The sequence below is a fragment of the Staurois parvus genome, unplaced genomic scaffold (genome assembly GCF_062004578.1).
Source record: "Staurois parvus isolate SC_StPar_1 unplaced genomic scaffold, SC_StPar_1.0 ptg003438l, whole genome shotgun sequence".
In the NCBI taxonomy this organism is placed as follows: domain Eukaryota; kingdom Metazoa; phylum Chordata; class Amphibia; order Anura; family Ranidae; genus Staurois; species Staurois parvus.
Genome location: NW_028321234.1, coordinates 1 through 25,000, shown reverse-complemented (window position 1 = coordinate 25,000; position 25,000 = coordinate 1). Strand labels below are relative to the sequence as shown.

Below are 25,000 nucleotides of genomic sequence, written 5' to 3'. Positions count from 1 at the left end.
GCAGACACATCAGGAAAATCTCACCATTGTGGGAGGGGCAGACAATTCAGAAAAATCTCCCCATTGTGGGAAGGGCAGACACAATTCAAGAAAATCTCCCCATTGTGGGAAGGGCAGACACAATTCAGGAAAATCTCACCATTGTGGGAGGGGCAAACACAAGTGAGGGAAATCTCTCCATTGTGGGAGGGGCAGACACAATTCAGGAAAATCTCCCCATTGTGGGAGGGGCAGACACAATTCAGGAAAATCTCACCATTGTGGGAGGGGCAAACACAAGTGAGGGAAATCTCTCCATTGTGGGAGGGGCAGACACATCAGGAAAATCTCCCCATTGTGGGAGGGGCAGACACATCAGGAAAATCTCCCCATTGTGGGAGGGGCAGACACATCAGGAAAATCTCCCCATTGTGGGAGGGGAAGACACAATTTACTACAGGAAATCTTACCATTGTGGGAGAGGCAGACACAAATTACTGCAGGGAAATCTTACCATTGTGGGAGGGGCAGGCATCAGGAAAATCTCCCCATTGTGGGAGGGGCAGACATCAGGAAAATCTCACCATTTTGGGAGGGGCAGACACATCAGGAAAATCTCACCATTGTAGGAGGGGCAGACACATCAGGAAAATCTCACCATTGTAGGAGGGGCAGACATCAGGAAAATCTCACCATTGTAGGCGGGGCAGACACATCAGGAAAACCTCACCATTGTGGGAGGGGCAGACACACCAGGAAAACCTCACCATTGTGGGAGGGGCAGACACATCAGGAAAACCTCACCATTGTGGGAGGGGCAGAAACATCAGGGAAATCTCACCATTGTAGGAGGGGCAGACACATCAGGGGAATCTCACCATTGTGGGAGGGGCAGACACATCAGGGAAACCTCACCATTGTGGGAGGGGCAGACACATCAGGAAAACCTCACCATTGTGGGAGGGGCAGACACATCAGGGAAACCTCACCATTGTGGGAGGGGCAGACACATCAGGAAAACCTCACCATTGTGGGAGGGGCAGACACATCAGGAAAACCTCACCATTGTTCCATCACACATTATAGGGTGATCTGTCTGGTCATGAACACCCTGTTTTCTCCTCTAACTGCATGTTTGCATGGCCACCTCCAGGACGCATCCTCTGGGTCATTGTTGATCGTAAACCATCCTCTAGTGCCCGTTGTTGGAGATGGTGTATGAGAGGCTCATGTACAGTATGCAGGCCGGTTCTGGCATTAGCTGAACCCACACACTGCAGAACTGGGAGTGTATTCTGGCTGTAAAGGTTCACATGGTCTTTCAGTGATGATTGCACCATGAACAGTTTCTTCCGCTGCCCGGATCACTGGCCGGTTCTAATTGGAGCCCAACATGGCGGAGGGTTTACTTCATATGCATTCAAATAGCTGAACATTCAGTAAAATGCACTCATCTCTCAATATTCCTAAATCAGAGACCCCAAAAGCTTATATTTACTGTATATTTTTGCACTAGTTTTTTGTTTTTAGTTTTTTAGTTAACAATTCAAGACTGTGGATACCAGACACAGGCGCTCTGGTCTGTGTAGGCCATATTCCGGTCTGATTCCTTCCCCAGAATGTTACAAATTATCTCTGTGGTCTGTCTTTGCAGGCGCTGCTATGAGTTCCTGGATCTGCTCCTGCAAGAATGGCAGACGCATTCACTTGAAAGGTGAGAGTGTGACCCTTCTACGTTGTATGGAAATCCGGTAACCTGCGTGTGTAGTTCAGCAGCTCCTGTTTCTGTCATGGGAAGGTATATTTATGGCTGATACTTGACTTGGAGTGGTGTCCAGTTTTGTTTAGCTCCCTGGATATGACACAGGGACACATGAGATGCTTTCAGCTACCATTGTGCTCTTCTAGACTTCTGGGTGCGTCTTTAAGGAGGAATGAGCTCCCTCCTGGCATACCTGCCCCTTAATACAGGTGAAACTCGAAAAATTAGAATATCGTGCAAAAGTTCATTTATTTTAGTGCAGCAACTTAAAAGGTGAAACTAATATATGAGACTCATTAAATGCAAAGCAAGATAGTTCAAGCCGTGATTTGTCATCATTGTGATGATTATGGCTTACAGCTCATGAAAACCCCAAATCCACAATCTCAGAAAATGAGAATATTCCATGCAATCAATAAAACACGGATTGTACATAGAACAATATCGGACCTCTGAAAAGTAGAAGCATGCATATGTACTCAGTACTTGGTTTGGGCCCCTTTTGCAGCAATTACTGCCTCAGTGCGGCCTGGCATGGAAGCTATCAGCCTGTGGCACTGCTGAGGTGTTATGGAAGACCAGGATGCTTCAATAGCGGCCTTCAGCTCTTCTGCATTGTTCGGTCTCATGTCTCTCATCTTTCTCTTGGCAATGCCCCATAGATTCTCTATGGGGTTCAGGTCAGGTGAGTTTGCTGGCCAATCAAGCATAGTAATCCCACGGTCATTGAACCAGGTTTTGGTGCTTTTGGCACTGTGGGCAGGTGCCAAGTCCTGCTGGAAAATGAAGTCAGCATCCCCATAAAGCTCGTCTGTGGAAAAAAGCATGAAGTGCTCCAAAATCTCCTGGTAGACGGCTGCGTTGACCCTGGACTTAATGAAGCACAGTGGACCAACACCAGCAGATGACATGGCTCCCCAAATCAACACAGACTGTGGAAACTTCACACTGGACCTCAAGCATCTTGCAGTGTGTGCCTCTCCATTCTTCCTCCATACTCGGGGTCCTTGTGCCTCTCCATTCTTCCTCCATACTCCGGGTCCTTGGTCCTCTCCATTCTTCCTTCATACTTGGGGTCCTTGTGCCTCTCCATTCTTCCTCCATACTCGGGGTCCTTGTGCCTCTCCATTCTTCCTCCATACTCCGGGTCCTTAGTCCTCTCCATTCTTCCTTCATACTCGGGGTCCTTGTGCCTCTCCATTCTTCCTCCATACTCGGGGTCCTTGGGCCTCTCCATTCTTCCTCCATACTCCGGGTCCTTGGTCCTCTCCATTCTTCCTTCATACTTGGGGTCCTTGTGCCTCTCCATTCTTCCTCCATACTCCGGGTCCTTGGTCCTCTCCATTCTTCCTCCATACTCCGGGTCCTTGGTTTCCAAATGAGATGCAAAAGTTGTCTCATCAGAAAAGAGGACTTTGGATCACTGAGCACCAGACCAGGTCTGTTTTTCTTTAGCCCAGGTAAAACGCTTCTGACATTGTTTGTTGTTCAGGAGCAGCTTGACAAGAGGAATACGACATTTGAAGCCCATGTTCAGGATCCGTCTGTGTATGGTGGCTCTTGATGCACTGACTCCAGCCTCAGTCCGCTCCTTGTGAAAGTCCCCAACACTTTTGAATGGCCTTTTCCTGACAATCCTCTCCAGGCTGCGGTCATCCCTGCTGCTTGTGCACCTTTTTCTTCCACACTTTTCCCTTCCACATAACTTTCTATTAATGTGCTTTGATACAGCACTTTGGGAACATCCAACTTCTTCTGCAATTACCTTTTGATGCTTTCCCTCCTTATGGAGGGTGTCAATGATGGTGTCAGGTCAGCAGTCTTTCCCATGATTGTGATTCCTACTGAACCAGAATGAGAGACCAATTAAAGGCTCAGGAACCCTTTGCAGGTGTTATGGCTGAATTATCTGATTAGAGTGGGACACTTTGAGCCGAGAATATTCCACCTTTTCACAATATTCTCATTTTCTGAGATTGTGGATTTGGGGTTTTCATGAGCTGTAAGCCATACTCATCACAATGATGACAAATCATTGAACTATCTTGCTTTGCATGGAATGAGTCTCATATATTAGTTTCACCTTTTAAGTTGCTGCACTGAAATAAATAAACTTTTGCACGATATTCTAATTTTTTGAGTTTCACCATCGGTATATACGCTTCAACATGTGGACTCTCATAGGCAAGAGTTAGTTATTCTAAAGCCTTAAGTTTTTTTTTCCTTAATGTATTCTCTGCGTTAAGGTAAAAGAATCACCTGTGCTGCAGGATCTCCCCTCACCCCTCCCTATATTTACCTGAGCCCAATTTTTACGCAGCTATGCACAAGAGCAGTGGTCATCTCCGCTCTCTCCCTCCCAATGGATGCAGGCAGCAAGGCTGGGGGTAAACTTTTCCCTAAGAAATGTAACTAAACGTTCAATTTGACCAGCAGTGCCCCGATCATTGTTTATAACTAAGTTGCTGACCTTACCAGATGGCTCAAAACCCTTTTTCGCCTATCAACATGTACTGTATAATCTAAGAGAACATTGTATGTATATGACACCCTACAATCTACGAGAGTCTGAGGACAAGGTTCTGCGAAGCTGCAGGAGAGATGGCCATCATAAGGCTCGCTTTGTCCACCTTGTGCGTTACTATCGCAACCAGCGAATAGCAGCTGAGGAATGCGGTCTGAGCTTCGTCTAGTTTCTCCTCATTTAAATGGGTGAATTAATGGCAAGGAGACAGCGGTTGATTGGCAGGCGGGATTGTCTCTGTAGACGGACAGAAGCTGCGCTCGCTGAAATTTCCGCTCATTCTCCTGCAGCGGCCGTAGATTGAATAACGCTGATTCTCTCTGTTCCAGGCACATATCAGTGTTAGCGGAAACCATCAAGAAAGGAATCCATGACGCAGATTCAGAAGCGAGGATCGTTGCACGAAAGTAAGTGGCACTTTTATTTCTATTATCTCTTTGAGACGCTTCTTCTACTGCTGTGATTGGGGGGAAATGTGAGCTGATTATATGTAGGAGCGTGGTTATACGGTAGCTGGGCTTTATTAAACTTTGACATTTTCAACAGAAAGCAGAGGAAAGTGTAAATAGTATGTAACTTGTAAATAGCATGTCGGTAATTTAGGAAAAATACTTTCCCCACTTAGGCTACACTGACATTTGTATCTGACAGCAGCTAAACGCCAGTGATCTGCACTTGAAAAAGTTGAAATATTTCCTGCAGAGAGTTGCAATTTGTAAATGAATTCAGGTGTGTCAGCGGTTTCAGGTTTTTTTCCACAATATCCCATTTTTGGCAGTTTATTATATCATCTGATTGGTGCGGCAAAGGTTTAATTCCTAGGTTTTGGAAGGCCCAGGATCCACCAGCGATGAGGGATTGGATAGAGTAGAATATGTAGGATGGAGGTACTTTGTTACATGGAGAAAGATGAAATGGAAAAGTTTAGAAAGATTTGGAGTAAATGGTATGAGTTTAGAACTTCAGAAAAATACTTAAATATTAAAGTTCCCCTGATAGTACCAGAGAATTTAAATGGTTAACCCTTTGAGGACCGTAAGGTTTTTGGAACACCAAAAGAATCAATTTTTTTGTTTTTAAAGTTCGTACACTTCAGTTGCTGTAACTAAGCCATTTCATGAAATAATTGGCAAAAAGCTAGATCCATTTGTTGTTTGTTGATAAGAAGTAATATTTTGACTCAAACCAAAAAAAAAAAGTTTTAAGTTCTTAATCAGATGATACACGCAATTACAAACATGGGACAAATACATCCCTAGGTCCTCAAAGGGTTAAAGAGATCTATATTTGACTAGATTAATAGGAGGGAAAAGAGAGGGTAAGATGAGATTGGACAGGGGTGTGTTGGGGTGGATGTGGGGATAATGTTTATATGTATGATGTAAAAAAAATTTAAGATGGTTTTGTATGGTTTTTTTTTTTTTTTCTTAAAAGAAAATTTAATAAAATATATAATGGGGAAAAAAATATCCCATTCTTGGGAGGAAGGTATACTCCTGGCATCTCCTCTTCCACTTTGTTGGTAGTTTTCTGAGCAAGGGGATAGAGTTGTGTCATTGAAATGGAGTGCAGAGCAAAGCTGGCGCTTACCATTGTACCGTGCAATTCGGTGCTCACAAATGCCCTGCATGGCCACCTGATTTTTGGGTGCCATTAATGAATTGGTACCCACATGCAGATTGCAAGGGCAGTACGGGAAACACGCACGGAATGTGCCCGTTCTGGTGTGAACTGAGAGAGAGGCATATGAAGTGAAGGTGGGTACATCCCCTAACATCCCAGCATCTAACTAGGGGTTATGTTGTCCTGATGTATGAGGCAATCAGATCTTATCCCCGTAAATTTTCTAGTTCCAGTCCTGATATATTTCAAGTTTAGTGACAAGTTGAGTCCATTTTCTACTATATATATATATATATATATGAGCGAGAGAGAGAGAGAGAGAAAGATATTTATATATATATAGAGAGAGAAAGAGATATATATATAAAAAGAGAGAGATATCTATATATGGAGAGGGGGAGATATATATATATATATATATATATATATATATATATATATATATAGAGAGAGAGAGAGAGATATCTCTATATAGATATATAGATATATATATATATAGAGAGAGATATATATATATATATATATATATATATATATATATATATATATATATATATATATAGAAGATAAAGAAGATATTGATAGAGAAAAGATTTTGTATGGGGGGAGTAGGGAAGGGAACAATAGAATATAATCTATCCATTCAGTCGTATCTGACCCTTGCCGATTGCATGGTCCATCACTTGAAAGCAACTTTTTCTATGAATTCTCTTAGCAATTATTTTACAGGGTAGGTTGCCAGGTCTTTCCCCAACCCCCACCATGCAGGAGATCCCGTGTGGCCAGAGATGAAGCTATGACAATTTAGACAGGAGCCAATTAACCTACCAGCATGTCTTTGGAGGGTGGGAGGAAACCCACGGTAACGCAAGGAGAACATGCAAACTCCATGCAGGAGGCGCCATGGTTGGGAATTGAACCCATAACCCAATTACTGCAAGGCAGAAGTGCTAACCACTAAGCCACTGTGCCGCCCAATAGAATATAATAGGATTAATGTATTTATGAAGATATAATGTGTTTTATGTTTGTTTGTACAAAAACCAAATAAAAATTTAAATTAAAAAAAACAAAAGTTGAGTCCGTGCGATATTTCACCCTCTGGCCTCTCTGTGTTCTGTTCCTTTCAGGTGTTATTGGGGATTCCACAGTCACTTCAGCAGGGAAGCGGAGCAGTTGTACCACATGCTGGAGTCCTCTTATCAGAAGGCCCTGCAGTCACATCTCAAGAGCTCGGACAGCATCGTCTCTCTCCCCCAATCTGACCGCTCCTCATCCAGTTCACAGGAGAGCTTAAAGTGAGTGCAGTGCCTCAGACGTACATTGTGCGCCGTGTTCTGTGCTGCGATGGTCTAGCTCGGCCTACAATAAAAAAAATACATATTTCCATGCAAAAAAAATGTACCGCTTTCAGCACCAAAAATCTGAAATAATCAGACCGCTAGGGAGGTTAAAAAAACTCTGTCAGTCTGTATATGAAAAGACAAAAAGAGGGCTCACGGGCCTAGTGCATGACCTTTAAATGAGATTTATTGATAAAAAGTAAAATAGTCACAAGAGAAATAAAATCAAATGGAAAGCATGTCATTGCTCTGAGGAAGAGGTACCACCTTGAAACGTGTCAGCCATCAGCTATCCAGAGGTCTACAGTCCCCCACCAGACCACCTTCAGGGGTCTTGGACCACACTGCATCTCTTGTGACATTCTTTCCATTTGATTTTATTTCTCCTGTGAGTATTTTACTACGTAGCTGGTGTTCTACTGGGCTCCTTTAAAACAAATAGTCAAAAATCACACACGCAGGGCATTTGCCAGGCTTCATTAAAGCTTCAAAAAAGCATCACCGAAGCATCAAAAACACATAAAAAAAGCATGCTGAAGTGGAAGGCGCTTTCATATGTGTTGAAGTCAAAGCAAGTGTAACTCCCGGTTCCCATCTATGCGGGTGGTGGTGCTGCTGCGGATCCGCACAGAATTGCGGACCCGCGGGCGGGAGCCATTAGTTCTAATGGCACACCGCCCGCTCTGGGAAACGCAACCGTACTGGGAGCCGAGTTTCCCGTGCGGGCTGCGTTTTCCAAAGTAGTGGAGGGACTTTTTCCCTGCGTGTCACGGGCGTGGGAGTCCATTCAAATGAATGGGCTCTCGTGCCCGTGCAGAACGCGGCCCGCACGGCCGCATAGGTGTGAACTGGGGGTAAATGAGCCGTTAAGGGTCTGATGGAGGACGCAGTGCTGGAACGGAGGTGGTGCCAGAGGCATGGTCCACCAGAGAGGTGGGTATTAATACCTCCCTTATTGCAGCAAACTGCCATTTGTTTTTTGTTTTTCTTTATTGTGGAGCTGACAAGGTCTCTTGAAACTTAATGTACTTTTGCAAATTCTAATGTACAGCTAACTTCCCTGAACATGCTACAAAAAATAAAAACAAAAAATGTAGCATAGGTTTGGGAAATGTGGATTCAGCACCACATTTCCAATATCAAAGCCACCAAATGATTCTGACAGCCAATAGGCTTTCTGTTCTCGCTTTTGTATTATTCTCCCATTCCTGTCATGTGCTGCACACAAGAAACCTACCCAAAGATTTTTAGTAACTAACGTTAAAGTGTTAGTGAATGCTAATTATAACTATTGCTAAAAACTTCCCAGGCCAGCCCCCCCCCCCCACACACCTATCCTGAATAGCCTGTATAAAATCTGTGAGATCCGTGTACTTACCTTTTTTTCATTTGCTTTGGCTCACGTGTGTGAGGGGGCACTCGACAATGACTGTGAACTCCTGGAGCCGTGACATCACCCACTGGTCCCATCAGTTGTTGGTGCTCCCTCTTCTCCCCTGCAGAAGCTGCTCACTGACTTATGACTTTTTTTTTCATGATATACACACATTTATATAGCAGAAAAGAACAAAACAGGGCGCACTCTCCTTGTGCATCACTGTGATAATAAGAAATTTACTATAAAAATACAAATGCATACTCACAAGCCAAAAAGGTCATGAAAACAGAGGCAAGGAGTCGAAAGCTTCCAGTCACAGGCAACAACGGTCCTCGGGTGAAGCCCTAACACGTTTAGGGAGCAGATTGCTCTGAGGAAGGGAGTTCGACTCCCGAAATGCGTTAGCACTTCACCCGAGGACCATTGTTGCCTGTGACTGGCAGCTTTTGACTCCTTGTCTCTGTTTTCATGACCTTTTTGGCTTTTGAGTATGCATTTGTATTTTTATAATACATTTCTTATCACGGTGATGCACGAGGAGAGTGCGCCGTTTTGTTCTCTTCTGCTAGTATCAAGGTTCCCCGATCTACCAAGGGCGGCACCTCAGCAAATGCTGGATTTCATATTTTTGAGTGCTGGTTTCTGGTTACTGTTGGAGTTTACACATTTATCGACTTGTGTTTATCTCTTCCACATTACAATATGAATATTTCAACTTCTCAGAACTGTCTTAAATGTTTTCACTCTGATCTTTCATCTTTGATTTGTGTCTTTATCATTTTTTTAGTCGCCCCCTGTCAGCTAAAAGAAGCCCACCTGGCAGCGCTGCATCCAGAGGTCAGTATACTTTGTCCTGTTCATTGCTATATAGCAGGCCTTGAAATTTCCGCTTGCCAATGGCGAGTGGAAATTATGGTGGGGGCGAGTGTGTCCCCCAGGGCCGTCTTGCTGAGCAGGCTTGCAGCTCAGGCCGGATCTGTCAGTGGCACTGGAAGCCGTCAGACTGCTCAGTAGCTGAGCGCAGTGAAAGCAAAGGAAGGAGTATGTGCTGTGCTCTCTGCCTCCCCCTAGAGTGCAGTACCCAGCTCTGTGAGTGAAGAACGAAGTAGTGCAACTTTTTATAGGGCTGTGTGTGTCTGTGTGTATGTATATGTGTGTATCTGTACATGTGTCTGCGTGTGTGTGTGCGTGTGTGTTTGTGTGTGTGTGTACGTACATGTGTCTGTGTATGTATGTACATGTGTCTGTGCGTGTGTATGTACACGTACCTGTGTGTATGTTTCTTTGTGTGTGTGTGTAGACATGTGTCTGTATGTGTGTGTGTGTGTACACATGTGTCTTTGTGTGTGTGTGTACGTTTCTGTGTGTGTTTGTGTATATACTGTGTGTGTAGACATGTGTCTGTGTGTGTGTACATGTGTCTTTGTGCGTGTGTGTACATGTTTTTGTGTGTGTATGTGTATATACTGTGTGTGTACAGGTGTCTCTGTGTGTGTATTTCTGTGTATGTACACGTATCTGTGTGTATGTTTGTCTGTACGTGACTGTGTGTGTGTAGACATGTGTCTGTGTGTGTGTACATGTGTCTTTGTGCGTGTGTGTACATGTTTCTGTGTGTGTATGTGTATATACTGTGTGTGTACAGGTGTCTCTGTGTGTGTGTGTGTTGGTGGCGAGTAGCTAGTAGCTCAGGACTTGAAATTTTTAGCCCTGGGCATGCACAAGGTGTTTTTTGGTTGCGTTGCTGGTATTGCTTCTCATTACCTTTTATTTTTGGCAGTTTCTGCAGCGCCGAAGACTGCGGCCACCCCCGGCTCCTTGCAGCGCTCTCGCAGTGACATTGATGTAAATGCGGCAGCCACTGCCAAGTCCAAAGCGGCATGTTCAACTACTACTGCACCATTCAGCTCTGCAGCTGCCTTACCCCCCGGGTCTTACGCATCACTAGGTGAGTAGAGGAGAGCAGTCTTCTGCACCCTCCATGCAGCTGTGCGCTTCATACTATGCATGCCAGCTGAAAGGCAGCATCTGAGAGGATGTGCTGTACCCTTTCATGTGCATCCTCTGCTATCTCTTCACCTTCCTCCAATTAGCAGCTCCGTAAGCTGGCGCTGGGCGCGTATAGAGCGCTCTGTAGGACTTGCTGCACTTTTTGCTGTTGGCTAGCTTTCAGCATATTGGGGGTTATCATGTACTAACATCAGGAAATGACTAAATATTTCTCACTTCTCACTAATTCTCCCCACTGTTTCCTCTCCTTTATTTCTGTTTTTGTTTAATTTGCCTAAAGATGGTCCCTCTGCTAAGTCTGATGGTAAGCGGTTTGTGTGACAGAGCTGTGTCCAGTGGGCTGTCTGTTTTGATCTCCATCTGTGCTTTCTGGTGGTGGTGTGCATGCCGTGCAGTGCCTGCGTCCTCCCATTGTGCATCTGTGTCCTGTACATTCACACCCCGGAGCTCGCGCTGCTCTCCTGACTGTGGCGGCTTTCATCCGGCTCCCAGGAGACCTCCACATCATACGTGGAACGTTTCTGTTCAGCTGAGTGCTGCTTCATACTGCTCCGTCCCGCTGTGAATCCTCTGCCTAGCGAGTCGCACTTCTCATCAGTGTTCAGATCACGCAGCCAGTACCACAGGATTATAAAGAGTGAATCGTCTGCTCTGGTGTAAAGTGTACGTCCGCTATGTAGCAAGATGTCAGTTTCGGCAGAGAGGATTAAAAAATTCAGACTGAAGGGACGTCCGATGTAAGAGAAATATGTAGGCTGACCACCTTCTGAAATACTATCTGCCTCACTTTCCCTGGCTAAGTTATTCGCACCGAACAAGCATGTAGCCAGTGAAGTCAGTTCTTCTGATTTATAGTAACAGTAAAATATAGTGGAAAAAGCGAGCGCTCTCTAATAAGCAGCTGGAACACCAAAGGTAACCAGTACAAAAACAGAAACATATAATAAATAGGTGCAGCGCTACAAAGACACAATAGTATTCATGAGTATAAATATGCCCATAAAGTGACAGTCTGTGCAGGTTTATTATTATTATTACATCGAGTTTATATAGCGCCAAAGGGTTTGCTCAGCGCTGTACAATAGAGGGGGGACAATACATGAAACAGTACAGCAACTACAAACAGCACACGAGGGGTTAGAGGGCCCTACTCTTTCGAGCTTACAATCTAGGAGGGAGGGGGTAGTGGTACAGGAGGAAGTGGCTGTGGGGGGATGGAGTGGTAGGAGGAATGAAGGAGAACGGCTGTTAGGTGAGGGTGGGGTAGGCTTCCCTGTAGAGGTGGGTTTTCAGGGAGCGCCTGAAGGTGAGGAGGGAAGGTGACAGTCTGATGGATTGGGGTAGTGAGTTCCAGAGGATGGGGGAGGACCTGGAGAAGTCTTGCAGTCGTGCGTGGGAGGAGGAGACCAGGGAGCAAGATAGGAGGTCCTGTGAAGAGCGAAGGGTACTGGTAGGGTGATACCTGGGAATCAGGTTGGTGAGGTAGTTAGGGGCAGTGTTGTGAATGGCTTTGTAGATCAGATTTAGGTTTAGGTGCAAATAAGCTGTAGAATCCACAAATAGTGCTCCAAATCGTGTGGTAAAATGACGTACTCACCAGATGCGTAAAGTAAATATGCATTAAATGACACTGTAGAGGTCCCCTTTAGGAATTGCTGGGTGGAGAAAGTAGTTATGAATGGGCAAACTAAATTCTTAGCCGGTCTAATTGTGTCATCCAGTATTTCCCCTCTTTGTAGCGCTGCACCTATTTATTTATTATAAGTACTTCTGATTTGACATATTTGTTGCCGGTCTGTGACTGCTGCCACCGAAGTGAATTTAATTACCGTCTTAATCAGCCACATAATGTGTATAAATAATGTGTTCAGTGTTACAGGGATGAGGTGACAACCTTAGTTATAACCCCATGTTAGATTTTTTTTTTTTACCATCCGTGTCCCATTTCAGAGATTTCCCTTCACTTTCTGTCCCATAGCCAAACAGGAAGTAAGAGGAAATCCCTGCACATTAAGGGAATTCCTTGGCCACCAGAACTAGTGTCCCCATTGTTTCCCCTCCATTATATTTCTGGGGAGAACCCAAAATTTGGGATTTTCTTTTTCTTTCAGTGATAATGGTAAACAGGACAATAGGGTCAATCTCCTTAATGGGGACACAGACAGCAATAAAAACTAACAGGTGTTCTAATCCCCCTCTTCTCCATCCCAAAAAAATATTTTCACTTTAGCGATAGAATTCCAGGATAGGTGGCTGTAGGGGAGAGAGAGAGCACTCAACAGCTGGAGATGTGATGTCACCCATAGGCTCCTATGTCCCTTCCTCTCCCCTGCAGCCACCGCTGGCTGACACGGCAGCCAGATCACATGACTGGGCTGGCCTGAAAATCTGTGAGTATATTATTATTATACAGTATTTATAAAGCGCCAATAGTTCGCTCAGCGCTGTACATTACAAAGGGGGACAGAACATGTGACAGAACAATACCAATACAATGCAAAACACGAGGGGATTGAGGGCCCTGCTCCTTGGAGCTTACAATCTAGGAGGGAGGGGATGGTGGCACAGGAGGAGATAGCTGTGGGGGATGGAGTGGTAGGAAGAGTGGAGGAGGTTGGTAATTAGCAGGGGGTGGGTTAGGCTTCCCTGAAGAGATGGGTTTTCAGGGTGCGCCTAAAGGAGAGGAGAGTAGGTGATAATCTGATGGGTTGGGGCAGGGAGTTCCAGAGGATGGGTGACACCCTGGAGAAGTCCTGGAGGCGGGCATGGGAGGAGGAGACCAGGGAACTAGAGAGAAGGAGGTCCTGTGAGGAGCGGAGTGTGCGTGTTGGGTGGTACTTGGATATTAGGTCAGTGATGTAGTTCGGGGCAGTATGGTGGACAGCTTTGTACGTCAGTGTTAGAATTTTGAATTTGATCCGTTGCACAATGGGAAGCCAGTGGAGGGATTGGCAGAGGGGGGTGGAGGCCAGTGGAGGGATTGGCAGAGAGGGGTGGAGGACACTGAGTGGAGGGATTGGCAGAGGGGGGTGGAGGACACTGAGTGGAGGCCAGTGGAGGGATTGACAGAGGGGGGTGGAGGACACTGAGTGGAGGCCAGTGGAGGGATTGGCAGAGGGGGGTGGAGGACACTCAGTGGAGGCCAGTGAAGGGATTGGCAGAGGGGGGTGGCGGAGATGGAGCGGTTGGAAAGGTGAATGAGTCTGGCAGCCATATTCAGGATGGACTGAAGCGGGGATAGCCAGCGGCGAGGCAGGCCAGTGAGGAGGGAGTTGCAGTAGTCGAGTCGTGATATGATGAGGGAGTGGATGAGCTGTTTAGTGGTTTCTGGGGTTAGGAACGTGCGAATACATATACAAATATAGAAATATACATATTTCTTACACAGGTCAGGAATTCTACTTTAATTTTTGCTGAATTTATTTTTGTAAGAGAACAATCAGTTTAGCTCTCAGTGGTCTGGGCGGAATAGAATAGGGCAGCATCACCCTTCTCTGATTCTGGCGGTGACCGCGCCGTCACTTGACCAGAGCTGGAATTGTCTTTCAATCAGAAGTGCAGCAGACAGGGAACCGCACTCACCCCAAAATGAAAAGATACAGACACTGTAAGGTCCTGGTTCAGAGATAGAGATTTGATGTGGGATACTGTTAGCATTGATACGGTGATTATCCAGTTTGTCGCGTTGACAGTTAAACTTGATTTAGCTTATAGGGGAGCTCCACCCAAAAGGGGAAGTTCTGCTTTAATGCTTTGCCCCCCGCTCCGCATTAAGGATTGTCATCTTTGTGGAGTGGGGGGGATGGGGTAAATACCCGCATTTGACAGGCACCCACTTCCTAGGCGATAGGAAGCGGAAGACGTCCTCTCCCTCTCCGTAGTCTTCTGGGACACGTGACAGGTCCCAGAAGACTACAGGCCATTCACAAAACGCTGTGCTTTTCGCACATGCGCAGTGGGTACCTGGTTGTGCAGCTGCAAGCTGTCACAACCAGGTGCCCACACTGAAGATGCCGGCGCCACAGAGAGAAGACGGCCAGGGAAACCAGTGGTGGTGAGGACACCACTGGACCGAGGGACAGGTAAGTGGCTGTATTTTAAAAGTTAGCAGCTACAGTTTTTGTAGCTGCTGACTTTTATTTTTTTTTTTTTTCAGCTGGAACTCCTCTTTAAACTGAGGAGAGCTCTGAGAACTGATTGGAGGGAAGGGACACATCCTACTTCACACACGAACAGAGCTGAGGCTATCAATCACAGGCTGTGTGGTGGAGCTCTCTCTCTCTCTTTTTTTTTTTTCTTTTTTTAGGTGGAACTCCACTTTAAGGATTATGTTTAGGGCACTTTCACACTGGTTCACATCAAAACTGCATGAAAAACGCCTATGCATTAATGGTGCATTGTGTTATAATTCGCACAATGCATGGTGCATTTTTGAAGCATTCACATCACTTCCTCTTCCCACAGGCACGGTACGTTTTTGATGTGATTTTGTAGCGTTTTTCCTGTGGTTCCCATTCATTTCAATGGGGAAGTCTGGATTTTTTACACTACATCGGAAGCACAATGGACCAGTGTGAAGACATTCATAGACATACGTAGGAAAGCATTTTTCATGAGCTTTTTTTTTTTTTTTCTTCAAACACAAAAGCAGTCCAAAAACTGCTCAGTGTGAAAGGGCCGTAAGAAATGGGGCTGTGTTAAGGGTCGGATTTCTGGGTTAGGTTGTGTTTTGAAGATTAGGGAGGAGCCTAAAGGGAAACTCCAGCCACCCACTAATTATCACTTCACCCCCTAAAATCTCTTTTTTAGAACTAATAAAAACAAAACAAAAAAAAAAACCCATATACTGACTTTTGCCCTTGTGACCGGATACCGCAAGTCTTTCCTCTTCTTTCTTGGTGGTCATCATTTCTGGGCTGAGCAGAGCTCACGTAAAGATGCGGTTCTGTCTGTAAGTATTGTGAGCCTAGGCTGCATGATGATGTGCTGGGGTGGGGGGGGGGGGGGTAGGTACCTAGGCTTACAGGAAGTAGGTTAAAGCATACCGGCCATCATTCTCCAGAGAATCGAGCAAGAAGCGGGGGGACGTCGCTGGAGCGTGGAGAGGTTGCACAGTGTTTGGCCACAATTTTTTTCCATTCTGTGTTCATGTCGTAGGCGAGACGTCATCGTTTTGTAGCAGAGTGGAACATGTATTGTGTATAGTTCAGCTGTAGCTAGAATAAGCTGCATGCTATATACGGCCATCCGCTGTGTATATTCCACATATTGGCTGCGGTGTGTGTAGCGGAGTTGTGGTAGTTTTGTCCTGTTTGCTTCATACAGAGTTTTTGTTCCTGTTGTGTAGTAGGTTATTATTACCATTTGTCGCTGCTTCACGTGAACCCATACAGCCCTGAAGCCCGGCCTGCGGTCCTTTGGTACTTGTTGTGCAGCCATTTGCAGACTCCAGCGGGCAGTAGTGGAAGCATTCATCTGTAAAGAGGCTATAATGACAGCAATCTCCAGCAGTCCCTAGACCACGGGTGTCAAACTCCATTTCATCACGGGCCTTAGCATTATGGTCCGGTTGTATCTGTAAGACTAGAGGTCCAGAGCACCCCACCCCCCCATTACATCAGATGTCAAAAATCCCACACCCTGCTTAACATCACCGTGCACCCCCTTTGGGAAAGCAGAAAGTGCCGGGTCTGGAGAAGGACCAGAGGAAGAGTGGAGGCAGTTACCAGAGTCTGCTGAATGCTGAGACCAGGGGAGGCAAAGATGAGGGGGTGCTGCAGCTGCACTGAGAGGTGCAGGATTTGGCGGAGGAGTTCTATTCTCCTCTCTGCTGCCGACTGCTAAGACCAGGTGGGGGCGGAGACCAGGTGGGGGCGGAGACAAGGGGGTACCTACAGGAGGTGCACAGGCCACATGAAATGGCCTGGAGGGCCGGATTCGGCCGGCGGGCCTTGTGTTTGACACCTGTGCCCTAGACACTGACCATCTCTTGTAGTGTGTCTTCAGTCTCCAGCCACCCCTGTTTCATGTCTGCAGTCTCTAATAGTCTCTGATAGCATTCTGTTTGGTGAGTATTAGGGCTGTCAGAGTTGAGACCTCCTATACCCTGAGGGTTGACGAGCACTGACATACAGGCTTAGGCCACGTGGAGGGCAGCTGTGCGTTCCCATGGCTGATAAACAGATTTCATTCATTTCAACTTCATTTTGGCTTCACTGCTTAGTAAGTAACTAACACAATAAGTTCGCAGCCCTTAAAGTCGCAAGTCTCCCACCGAGTGCTTGTTCCAGGTCAGCGACTTACTAGGCAATGAAGCAACAAGGGTTGATAATTCAGAAATTTGCTCCGTTAGAAGCCACTCGGAAAAGCTGCCTTAACCACTTCCCATCCAGCCCATGTATATAAACGGCCGGACGGTGGCAGTGCAGGGGTGGGTGGCTGTTTATAAACGGCCTCCCCGCCCCCTGCTTGTGCGCGCTCCCTGGGAGCGCGTAGCACCGCGATCCGGTGCCTTCTGTGTCCTCCGGACACAGTAGAACACTGATCGTCAGACGGGACCTCTGTGCGAGGTCTTGATCATGTGATCACTGATTAGCCAATCAGTGATCACATGCAGAATAGTAAGCAAGATGTCACTTCTGACATCATTGCTTACTACGTGTGAAATATGTGAATGATCACAGAGATCACATGGTACAGGGCCATTCACAACAGCCTTGTACCATGTGACAAGCTGTGACCAAACAGCTCACACAGTATTTCTCAATGGCTGCAAGAATGCAGCCAGAGAGAAGGAGACATTATTGCTTTTACAGCCTTTATGGGTGTAAAAGCAATCAGTGTAAAAAAAAAAAAAAAATCTTTATAACCCCCCACAAGTAGTACAGTGTCATCATGGTGACGCAGTACTGCTAGGGTGACAGTATGGTAAAAAAAACCCCATAAATAATAATATAAAAAAAATGTAAAAAATTATAATTTTTGGTTATAAACTAATTTGGGTTATTATTTTTTTTTTTTAATAAAAAGATAACTGAATACATTTTGGCCAAGATTTATGAAGAAAGAATATTTTTTTTACAAACTTTTATAAGAAAAACACTTTTTTTCAAAATGTTTGGACTTTTTCATTTATATAGCAAAAAAAAATAAAAATCCCAGTGGTGAATAAATACCAGTAAAAAAAAAAGCTTGATCAGTCTAAAAAAAATGCTAAATAATTCATATGGGTACAGTGTTGCATGACTGCGCAAGTGTCATTCACACAGAGGTCCCGTACGACGATCGGTGTTCCGCAGTGTCCGAAGGACACAGCTGGCACCGGATCACGGTGCTGCGCTCTCCCAGGGAGCGCGCGCAATCCAAAATGGCGGGCGCCGTTTATGAACTGCAACCCCCGCCCCTGGACTGCCACCATCCGGACATTTATATACAGCGGCCGGACGGCAAGTGGTTAATAAACAGATGCTCACCTGTCCAGGAATCCAGCACTGTTCTCACCTGGGGCAGTCCACAGTGCCGGCTTGTTCACTGTGGAAACCAGGCTGTGACTCCTTTTGGCCTTTCCACTGTGCATGCATGAGCCGCACTGAGCCCTTTGAATGGTCCTGCGGCCTCCTGTGACATGTCCCAGAAGGCTGGGGGGGGGACAACTTCCTGTCAAAACGAGGTACCCGTAAAAGTGACAAAAGTTGTAGGGGGTTGCAGGAGGAAGAAGCTTGGAACTTTCCCTTGTGGGCGAGGTTCCCCTTTAAATTGAGCTCCTCTCTTATGCCGCAGTTATGTCAAGACTTGGATCTTTCCCTTGTGGGCGAGGTTCCCCTTTAAATTGAGCTCCTCTCTCATTTCGCAGTTATGTCAGGACTTGGAACTTTCCCTTGTGGGCGAGGTTCCCCTTTAAATTGAGCTCCTCTCTCATGCCGCAGTTATGTCAGGACTTGGAACTTTCCCTTGTGGGCGAGGTTCCCCTTTAAATTGAGCTCCTCTCTCATGCCGCAGTTATGTCAGGACTTGGAACTTTCCCTTGTGGGCGAGGTTCCCCTTTAAATTGAGCTCCCCTCTCATGCCGCAGTTATGTCAGGGCTTGGAACTTTCCCTCGTGGGCGAGGTTCCCCTTTAAATTGAGCTCCCCTCTCATGCCGCAGTTATGTCAGGGCTTGGAACTTTCCCTCGTGGGCGAGGTTCCCCTTTAAATTGAGCTCCTCTCTCATTTCGCAGTTATGTCAGGACTTGGAACTTTCCCTTGTGGGCGAGGTTCCCCTTTAAATTGAGCTCCTCTCTCATGCCGCAGTTATGTCAGGACTTGGAACTTTCCCTTGTGGGTGAGGTTCCCCGTTAAATTGAGCTCCCCTCTCATGCCGCAGTTATGTCAGGACTTGGATCTTTCCCTTGTGGGCGAGGTTCCCCTTTAAATTGAGCTCCTCTCTTATGTCACAGTTATGCCAGGACTTGGAACTTTCCCTTGTGGGCGAGGTTCCCCTTTAAATTGAGCTCCTCTCTTATGTCGCAGTTATGCCAGGACTTGGAACTTTCCCTTGTGGGCGAGGTTCCCCTTTAAATTGAGCTCCTCTCTCATGCTGCAGTTGTCAGGACTTGAAACTTTCCCTTGTGGGCGAGGTTCCCCTTTAAATTGAGCTCCCCTCTCATGCCGCAGTTATGTCAGGGCTTGGAACTTTCCCTTGTGGGCGAGGTTCCCCTTTACATTGAGCTCCTCTCATGCCGCAGTTATGTCAGGACATGTGGAAGGTGTTTGTCCCGGATTATACACGTCTTGTGTTTTTCTGTCAGTCTTCACACACTCAGACGTTTTGTTGTTGCCGCTCTGCCCTCCCACTACACGGCACCTACTTGTTAATGAGATTGTGACTCCTGGGATCTCTGCTAACCATCTTTTCTGTCTGCTCTGGAACAGGTCGGATCCGCACAAGGAGACAGAGTTCTGGAAGTACCAGCAGCGCCACGTCGGTCCAAGCAGATACCCGCGGTCGTAGCAGAGCCAAAATTGTATCCCAGTCCCAGCGTAAGTGGAACAAAACTGAAGGCAAAGCACTTGTTCCAGTGTGTGGGGGTGGTAGGGGGAGGGGCTGTGTTAAAGGAATTATGGGTAATGCGGATTGGATGGTGATCCCTGTCTAGTCTGTTCCTTTAAATGTTCGAACAGTGTGCTTGTGTTTAGCGTGATTGTAGATGTGACCTGGTGCTTTTTCTCTAAATCCGTCTTCACTGTCCTCTGTCTGCTTCCATACAAAGGATCCAGATCAGCGAATCCGGCCAGCGGTAAGAATCTGATCTCTTTCCTCGCACATCCCCTGTTTCCTGTCTGGTGTTCTCACTACAAAGCATACAGTGCACCTCTACTTGGTGACGGCAGCTGCCCCCCCGGCACGTCTCTGTAGCGTCTTCTTTATTTCTACAATGCCAAGTTCTCATAAATTGGGACAACGAGGTTGGTGGAGCTCCCAGTGTCTGAAGGCCAGGATTCTCCACCAACGGCTCAGTCCTCGCTCTTCGAGTTAGCGGACAGCATGGGACAACGAGGTTGGTGCAGCTCCCAGTGGCTGAAGGCCAGGATTCTCCACCAACGGCTCAGTCCTCGCTCTTCGAGTTAGTGGACAGCATGGGACAACGAGGTTGGTGCAGCTCCCAGTGGCTGAAGGCCAGGATTCTCCACCAACGGCTCAGTCCTCGCTCTTCGAGTTAGCGGACAGCATGGGACAACGAGGTTGGTGCAGCTCCCAGTGGCTGAAAGCCAGGATTCTCCACCAACGGCTCAGTCCTCGCTCTTACAGTTAGCGGACAGCATGGGACAACGAGGTTGGTGCAGCTCCCAGTGGCTGAAAGCCAGGATTCTCCACCAACGGCTCAGTCCTCGCTCTTAGAGTTAGCGGACAGCATGTTCTAGCCAAGCTGGCCAGATCAAGCCATTGTCTCACTTTTACACCGTCGTTCAGTTGCCACCTCGGCTCCTGTGGTAGGGTCACCTCCGTGGTATTGTTCTGGTGTCGGGGTGCACTGCATGCTGATTGTTTGTTGTTTCCATCCATTATACACATTGCCCATAACTGTGGAATTGGAATCTCAGATCTTCTATTATTCATATCTGCTTTCTTGTGTTTTTAGCTGGCAGCAGATCCAGCTCTCCTGGGAAGTTGCTAGGAAGTGGGTACAGTGGCCTGGCTACCAGCGCCCAGAGAGTCCCGCAGGTCCCGTCCACCGACAAGAGAAGCAAGATTCCCCGTAGTCAGGGCTGCAGCCGAGAGACCAGCCCAAGCAGGCTAGGACTGGGTAAGAATAATACATCCTAGAAATGTTCCTTCCATGTCGCCAACATTATCCATGGTATCCATATGTAAAAACTGACTGTGACCCTATGGTACTTACTCCAGCATTTGTCTGTGTGTGGTTCGTGGTGGATCTATGCTAGAAGGCAGCAAATCCTAAAGAAGAACTCCGCTAAGAACTGGTTTGCATCTACAAATAACCACTTTTACCACTTCCTGACAGGCAGCCCGTGTAGGCAAAGTGAGGTACTGGCACGTCGCTGCCTGGTTTAGTGGTTTATTGCACGTGCGTGATTGTACACAGCAGGGGTCGCTCAACAAGTCACACCCAGTGAACAGTTGGAACCTGATGATCGATTGTGTTCAATCACAGCCCAGAAACCTGGTGACACTGTACTGCTTGTGGGGGGTGATGAAGATTTTTTTTTTTTTTTTTGTTTTTTTTACACTGATTGCTTTTACACCCATAAAGGCTGTAAAAGCAATCATTTATCCTTCTCTCTGGCTGCATTCTTGCAGCCATTGAGAACTACTGTGTGAGCTGTGATTGGTCACAGCTTGTCACATGGTATAAGGCTGTTGTGAGAAGCCTTGAACCATGTGACCTCTGTGATCATTGACAGATTTCACACGTAGTAAGCAATGATGTCAGAAGTGACATTTTGTTTACTACTCTGCATGTGATCACTCATTGGCCAATCAGTGATCACATGATTGGGACCTCGCACAGAGGTCCCGTACAACGATCGGTGTTCCACTGTGTCCGGAGGGCACAGCGGGCACCAGATCGCGGTGCTGCGCACTCCCAGTCCAAAATGGCGGGCGCCGTTTATGAATGGCAACCCGACCCTGCACTGCCACCGTCCAGCCGTTTATATACAGCGACCGGACAGCAAGTGGTTAAGAAGTATAAGAACTTCACGTTCCAATCAGTCGACCGCTACGATTACGCCTTGGGGACGGGGCCAAAGAGGGGTCAAGGCTGAGGCCTTTTCTTTCTTCTGTTACTATCCTGACTGATGGGAGTGCTGCGTCCTTAGACTTCCTCATACTTAGCAGATGCACTTAAGTGGAGCAGCTACACAAAGCCTGCAAATAAGGATGAGTCCAAAGCTTCTTGATGGGCAAAGCTCCAACAGTTTCAGGTAGTACGGGAGCATGCCGCTAAGTCTCACTTCCCTCACATTCCTTCTGACCTGTCACTAAGATGGGCTGCCTCTCTGGCCAATAGGATCGTGCAAAAGGCAGGAAGGAGCCGGAAAACTTTAAAGAGGCAACCTCTTTAAAGTACATCTAAAGTTTGGTTAAACTAGTGACTGACAAAGAAATATGTTATTTTGCTGTTGATGACCCAGTGGGGAGATTTCCTTGATTTCATTTGCAGAAAGTGAGCGAAAATCTCTCCAAAGTGAGGGAAATCCCTCTCTTGGATGTCTGTGGAACAGGTGTCTCCATTGGAAGATTTCCCTTCAATTCCTTTTCTGGGGAATGTCCACCGAGAAACTAGAGAGAGTGAAACTCCCCAAAAGTAACCCAAACAAATAAAAATGTGACACAGGTTCTATCTGCCAGCACACCATGGATCTTCAAATACCACCCAAAGTTTTTATTGAAGAATGATCACGTCACCCCTTCGTCAGGCATGTGATAAGTGCATACAGTGATCTAAAAAGTGCCATCCACCAATTAGAAGCAAGACATTTAGGATGTCAGAAATCCTGCCAAAACCTCATAATAAACAGCATGCCATCGTTATCCACACTCATTAAAATTGATGCCATTATTAGAGAAATAAAATGCCCAAGACTGCTGTAACACCAGCCAGTACTTTAGGAACATCCATGCAGGGCTGTGGAGTAAATCCGTGTCCATGATCTGCCTAATGCACTCAATGTGAGAAAAGAAGCTAGCGTGGCTCTGCGTCGCTGTTGCTAGGCAACTGGATCTATCAACCAATCAAAACGGAGCTACTCCATCCTTGCATGTGCACCACGGCTGGCCATAGCTCAGCAACCAAAGACTCCGGGCCGCCATCACCGTAGCGACCAAGATGCTGTGCCAGAGCCAGCTCTCCGCTTAATACACGGGCTGTCAGACCGGAGAGGGTGTAAGAAAGTGTTAAAGGTCAAAGAGAGAAATGAGCAAATGTGCAGGTTCTAATCCTTCCACAGTCCATTAAAAAAAAAAAAGGGGGCGGTGGACTTTTAATACATATGGGTTGTTTGATTCCATTTGCTTTTGCTTGAGCGGAGTTCTTCTTTAACCTTCTGAAATGTTTGCATTTGAAGTCGTAGTAGCAGCAGAACAAATCCAAACATTTATTATTTGACGTTAATTCCGACAAGATGGATGTAAATGAAAGCTGTGAAGTGAAAACAGGCGGAAGAACGGTGAGTGGGAAAGCAGCAATGGCCGTGTGTACACCAAGTTCCGTATAGATTTGTTTCCTGGACTCTATTAGTAATCATTTCAGCTGCCCGCTCGGCTCTACACACGGTGGACATGTGGTTGGGGAGCAGAGCTAAAATCCCTTCATCCCTCCATTCTTTGTGGAAAGCGGCCATTGCTGCCTCTCCCTGTTTTTGTATGAACTCCCAGCAGGCCGAGTTCCTTCATCATGGCTGGACACAGGATTCAGACATTTCTTTCCAAATTTCTCCCAACAGCCATGAAGCAGGGCCCGCTTTGCTTGTTTCATTATTCTGTATCCGATCCCATGAAAATGTCCCCATTTTCCTTACCAGTTAACCTTTCCCTCCTGTATATAACAGCATAGCCGTGCTATTTCCCAGCATTGAGATGTCTGTGTTGTGCCGTGGTCTCCATCCTGTCATTGTGAAGTGAATGATGCCGTCTTTGTCTCTTCTGTGTTGCAATGAGTGGATTCTCTGTATTAACAGCTTTGACCTCCACTTTAGTTATAGATTTCTATTTTTTCTGTCTATACACGATGTATTAATGTGCTGCCTTTCCACATCGCATGCTAGCCCGGAGCAGCCGCATTCCCCGACCCAGCATGAGTCAGGGGTGCAGCCGCGACACCAGCCGTGAGAGCAGCCGTGACACAAGTCCCGCCAGGGGCTTTGCACCTCTCGGTGAGTACTGCCAGACTGCGAATCCTCCCCCCCCCCCCCCCCCCAAATCCTCATCGCTTACTATTCTCCCAAACAACCCTCCCCCCAAATCCTCATCCCTTACTGTTCTCCCAAACAACCCTCCCCCCAAATCCTCATCCCTTACTGTTCTCCCAAACAACCCTCCCCCCAAATCCTCATCCCTTACTGTTCTCCCAAACAACCCTCCCCCCCAAATCCTCATCCCTTACTGTTCTTCCAACCAACCCCCCCCCCCCCAAATCCTCATCCCTTACTATTCTTCCAAACAACCCCCCCCCCCCAAATCCTCATCCCTTACTATTCTTCCAAACAACCCTCTCCCCAAATCCTCGTCCCTTACTGTTCTCCCAAACAACCCTCCCCCCAAATCCTCATTTCTTACTATTCTCCAAAACAATCCTCCCCCCAAATCCTCATCCCTTACCATTCTCCCAAACAACCCTCTCCCCAAATCCTCATCCCTTACTGTTCTAAACAACCCTCCCCCCAAATCCTCATCCCTTACTATTCTCCCAAACAACCCTCCCCCCAAATCCTCATCCCTTACTGTTCTCCCAAACAACCCTTCCCCCAAATCCTCATCCCTTACTGTTCTCCCAAACAACCCTCCCCCCAAATCCTCATCCCTTACTATTCTCCCAAACAACCCTTCCCCCCAAATCCTCATCCCTTACTGTTCTCCCAAACAACCCTCCCCCCAAATCCTCATCCCTTACTATTCTCCCAAACAACCCCCCCCCCCAAATCCTCATCCCTTACTATTCTCCCAAACAACCCTCCCCCCAAATCCTCATCCCTTACTGTTCTCCCAAACAACCCTCCCCCCAAATCCTCATCCCTTACTGTTCTCCCAAACAACCCTCCCCCCAAATCCTCATCCCTTACTATTCTCCCAAACAACCCTCCCCCCAAATCCTCATCCCTTACTGTTCTCCCAAACAACCCTCCCCCCAAATCCTCATCCCTTACTGTTCTCCCAAACATC

At 46.7% G+C, this 25,000-nt stretch overlaps 1 protein-coding gene across 1 annotated transcript in view; it reads left to right on the top strand.

The window, feature by feature from the left end:
* Window positions 1–23,994, top strand: part of LOC149428175 (CLIP-associating protein 1-like) — a gene marked incomplete at both ends in the record, with an annotated part of 32,210 nt that extends 8,216 nt beyond the window's left edge. Inside the window, 10 exons of the mRNA XM_089667628.1 lie at window positions 1,634–1,693; window positions 4,595–4,672; window positions 7,019–7,186; window positions 9,397–9,446; window positions 10,390–10,557; window positions 10,900–10,923; window positions 19,531–19,638; window positions 19,869–19,895; window positions 20,739–20,903; window positions 23,887–23,994. Coding sequence (XP_089523754.1) covers window positions 1,634–1,693; window positions 4,595–4,672; window positions 7,019–7,186; window positions 9,397–9,446; window positions 10,390–10,557; window positions 10,900–10,923; window positions 19,531–19,638; window positions 19,869–19,895; window positions 20,739–20,903; window positions 23,887–23,994 — 956 coding nt within the window. The remainder of the gene's footprint in view (window positions 1–1,633; window positions 1,694–4,594; window positions 4,673–7,018; window positions 7,187–9,396; window positions 9,447–10,389; window positions 10,558–10,899; window positions 10,924–19,530; window positions 19,639–19,868; window positions 19,896–20,738; window positions 20,904–23,886) is intronic.
* Window positions 23,995–25,000: the final 1,006 nt, after the last annotated feature.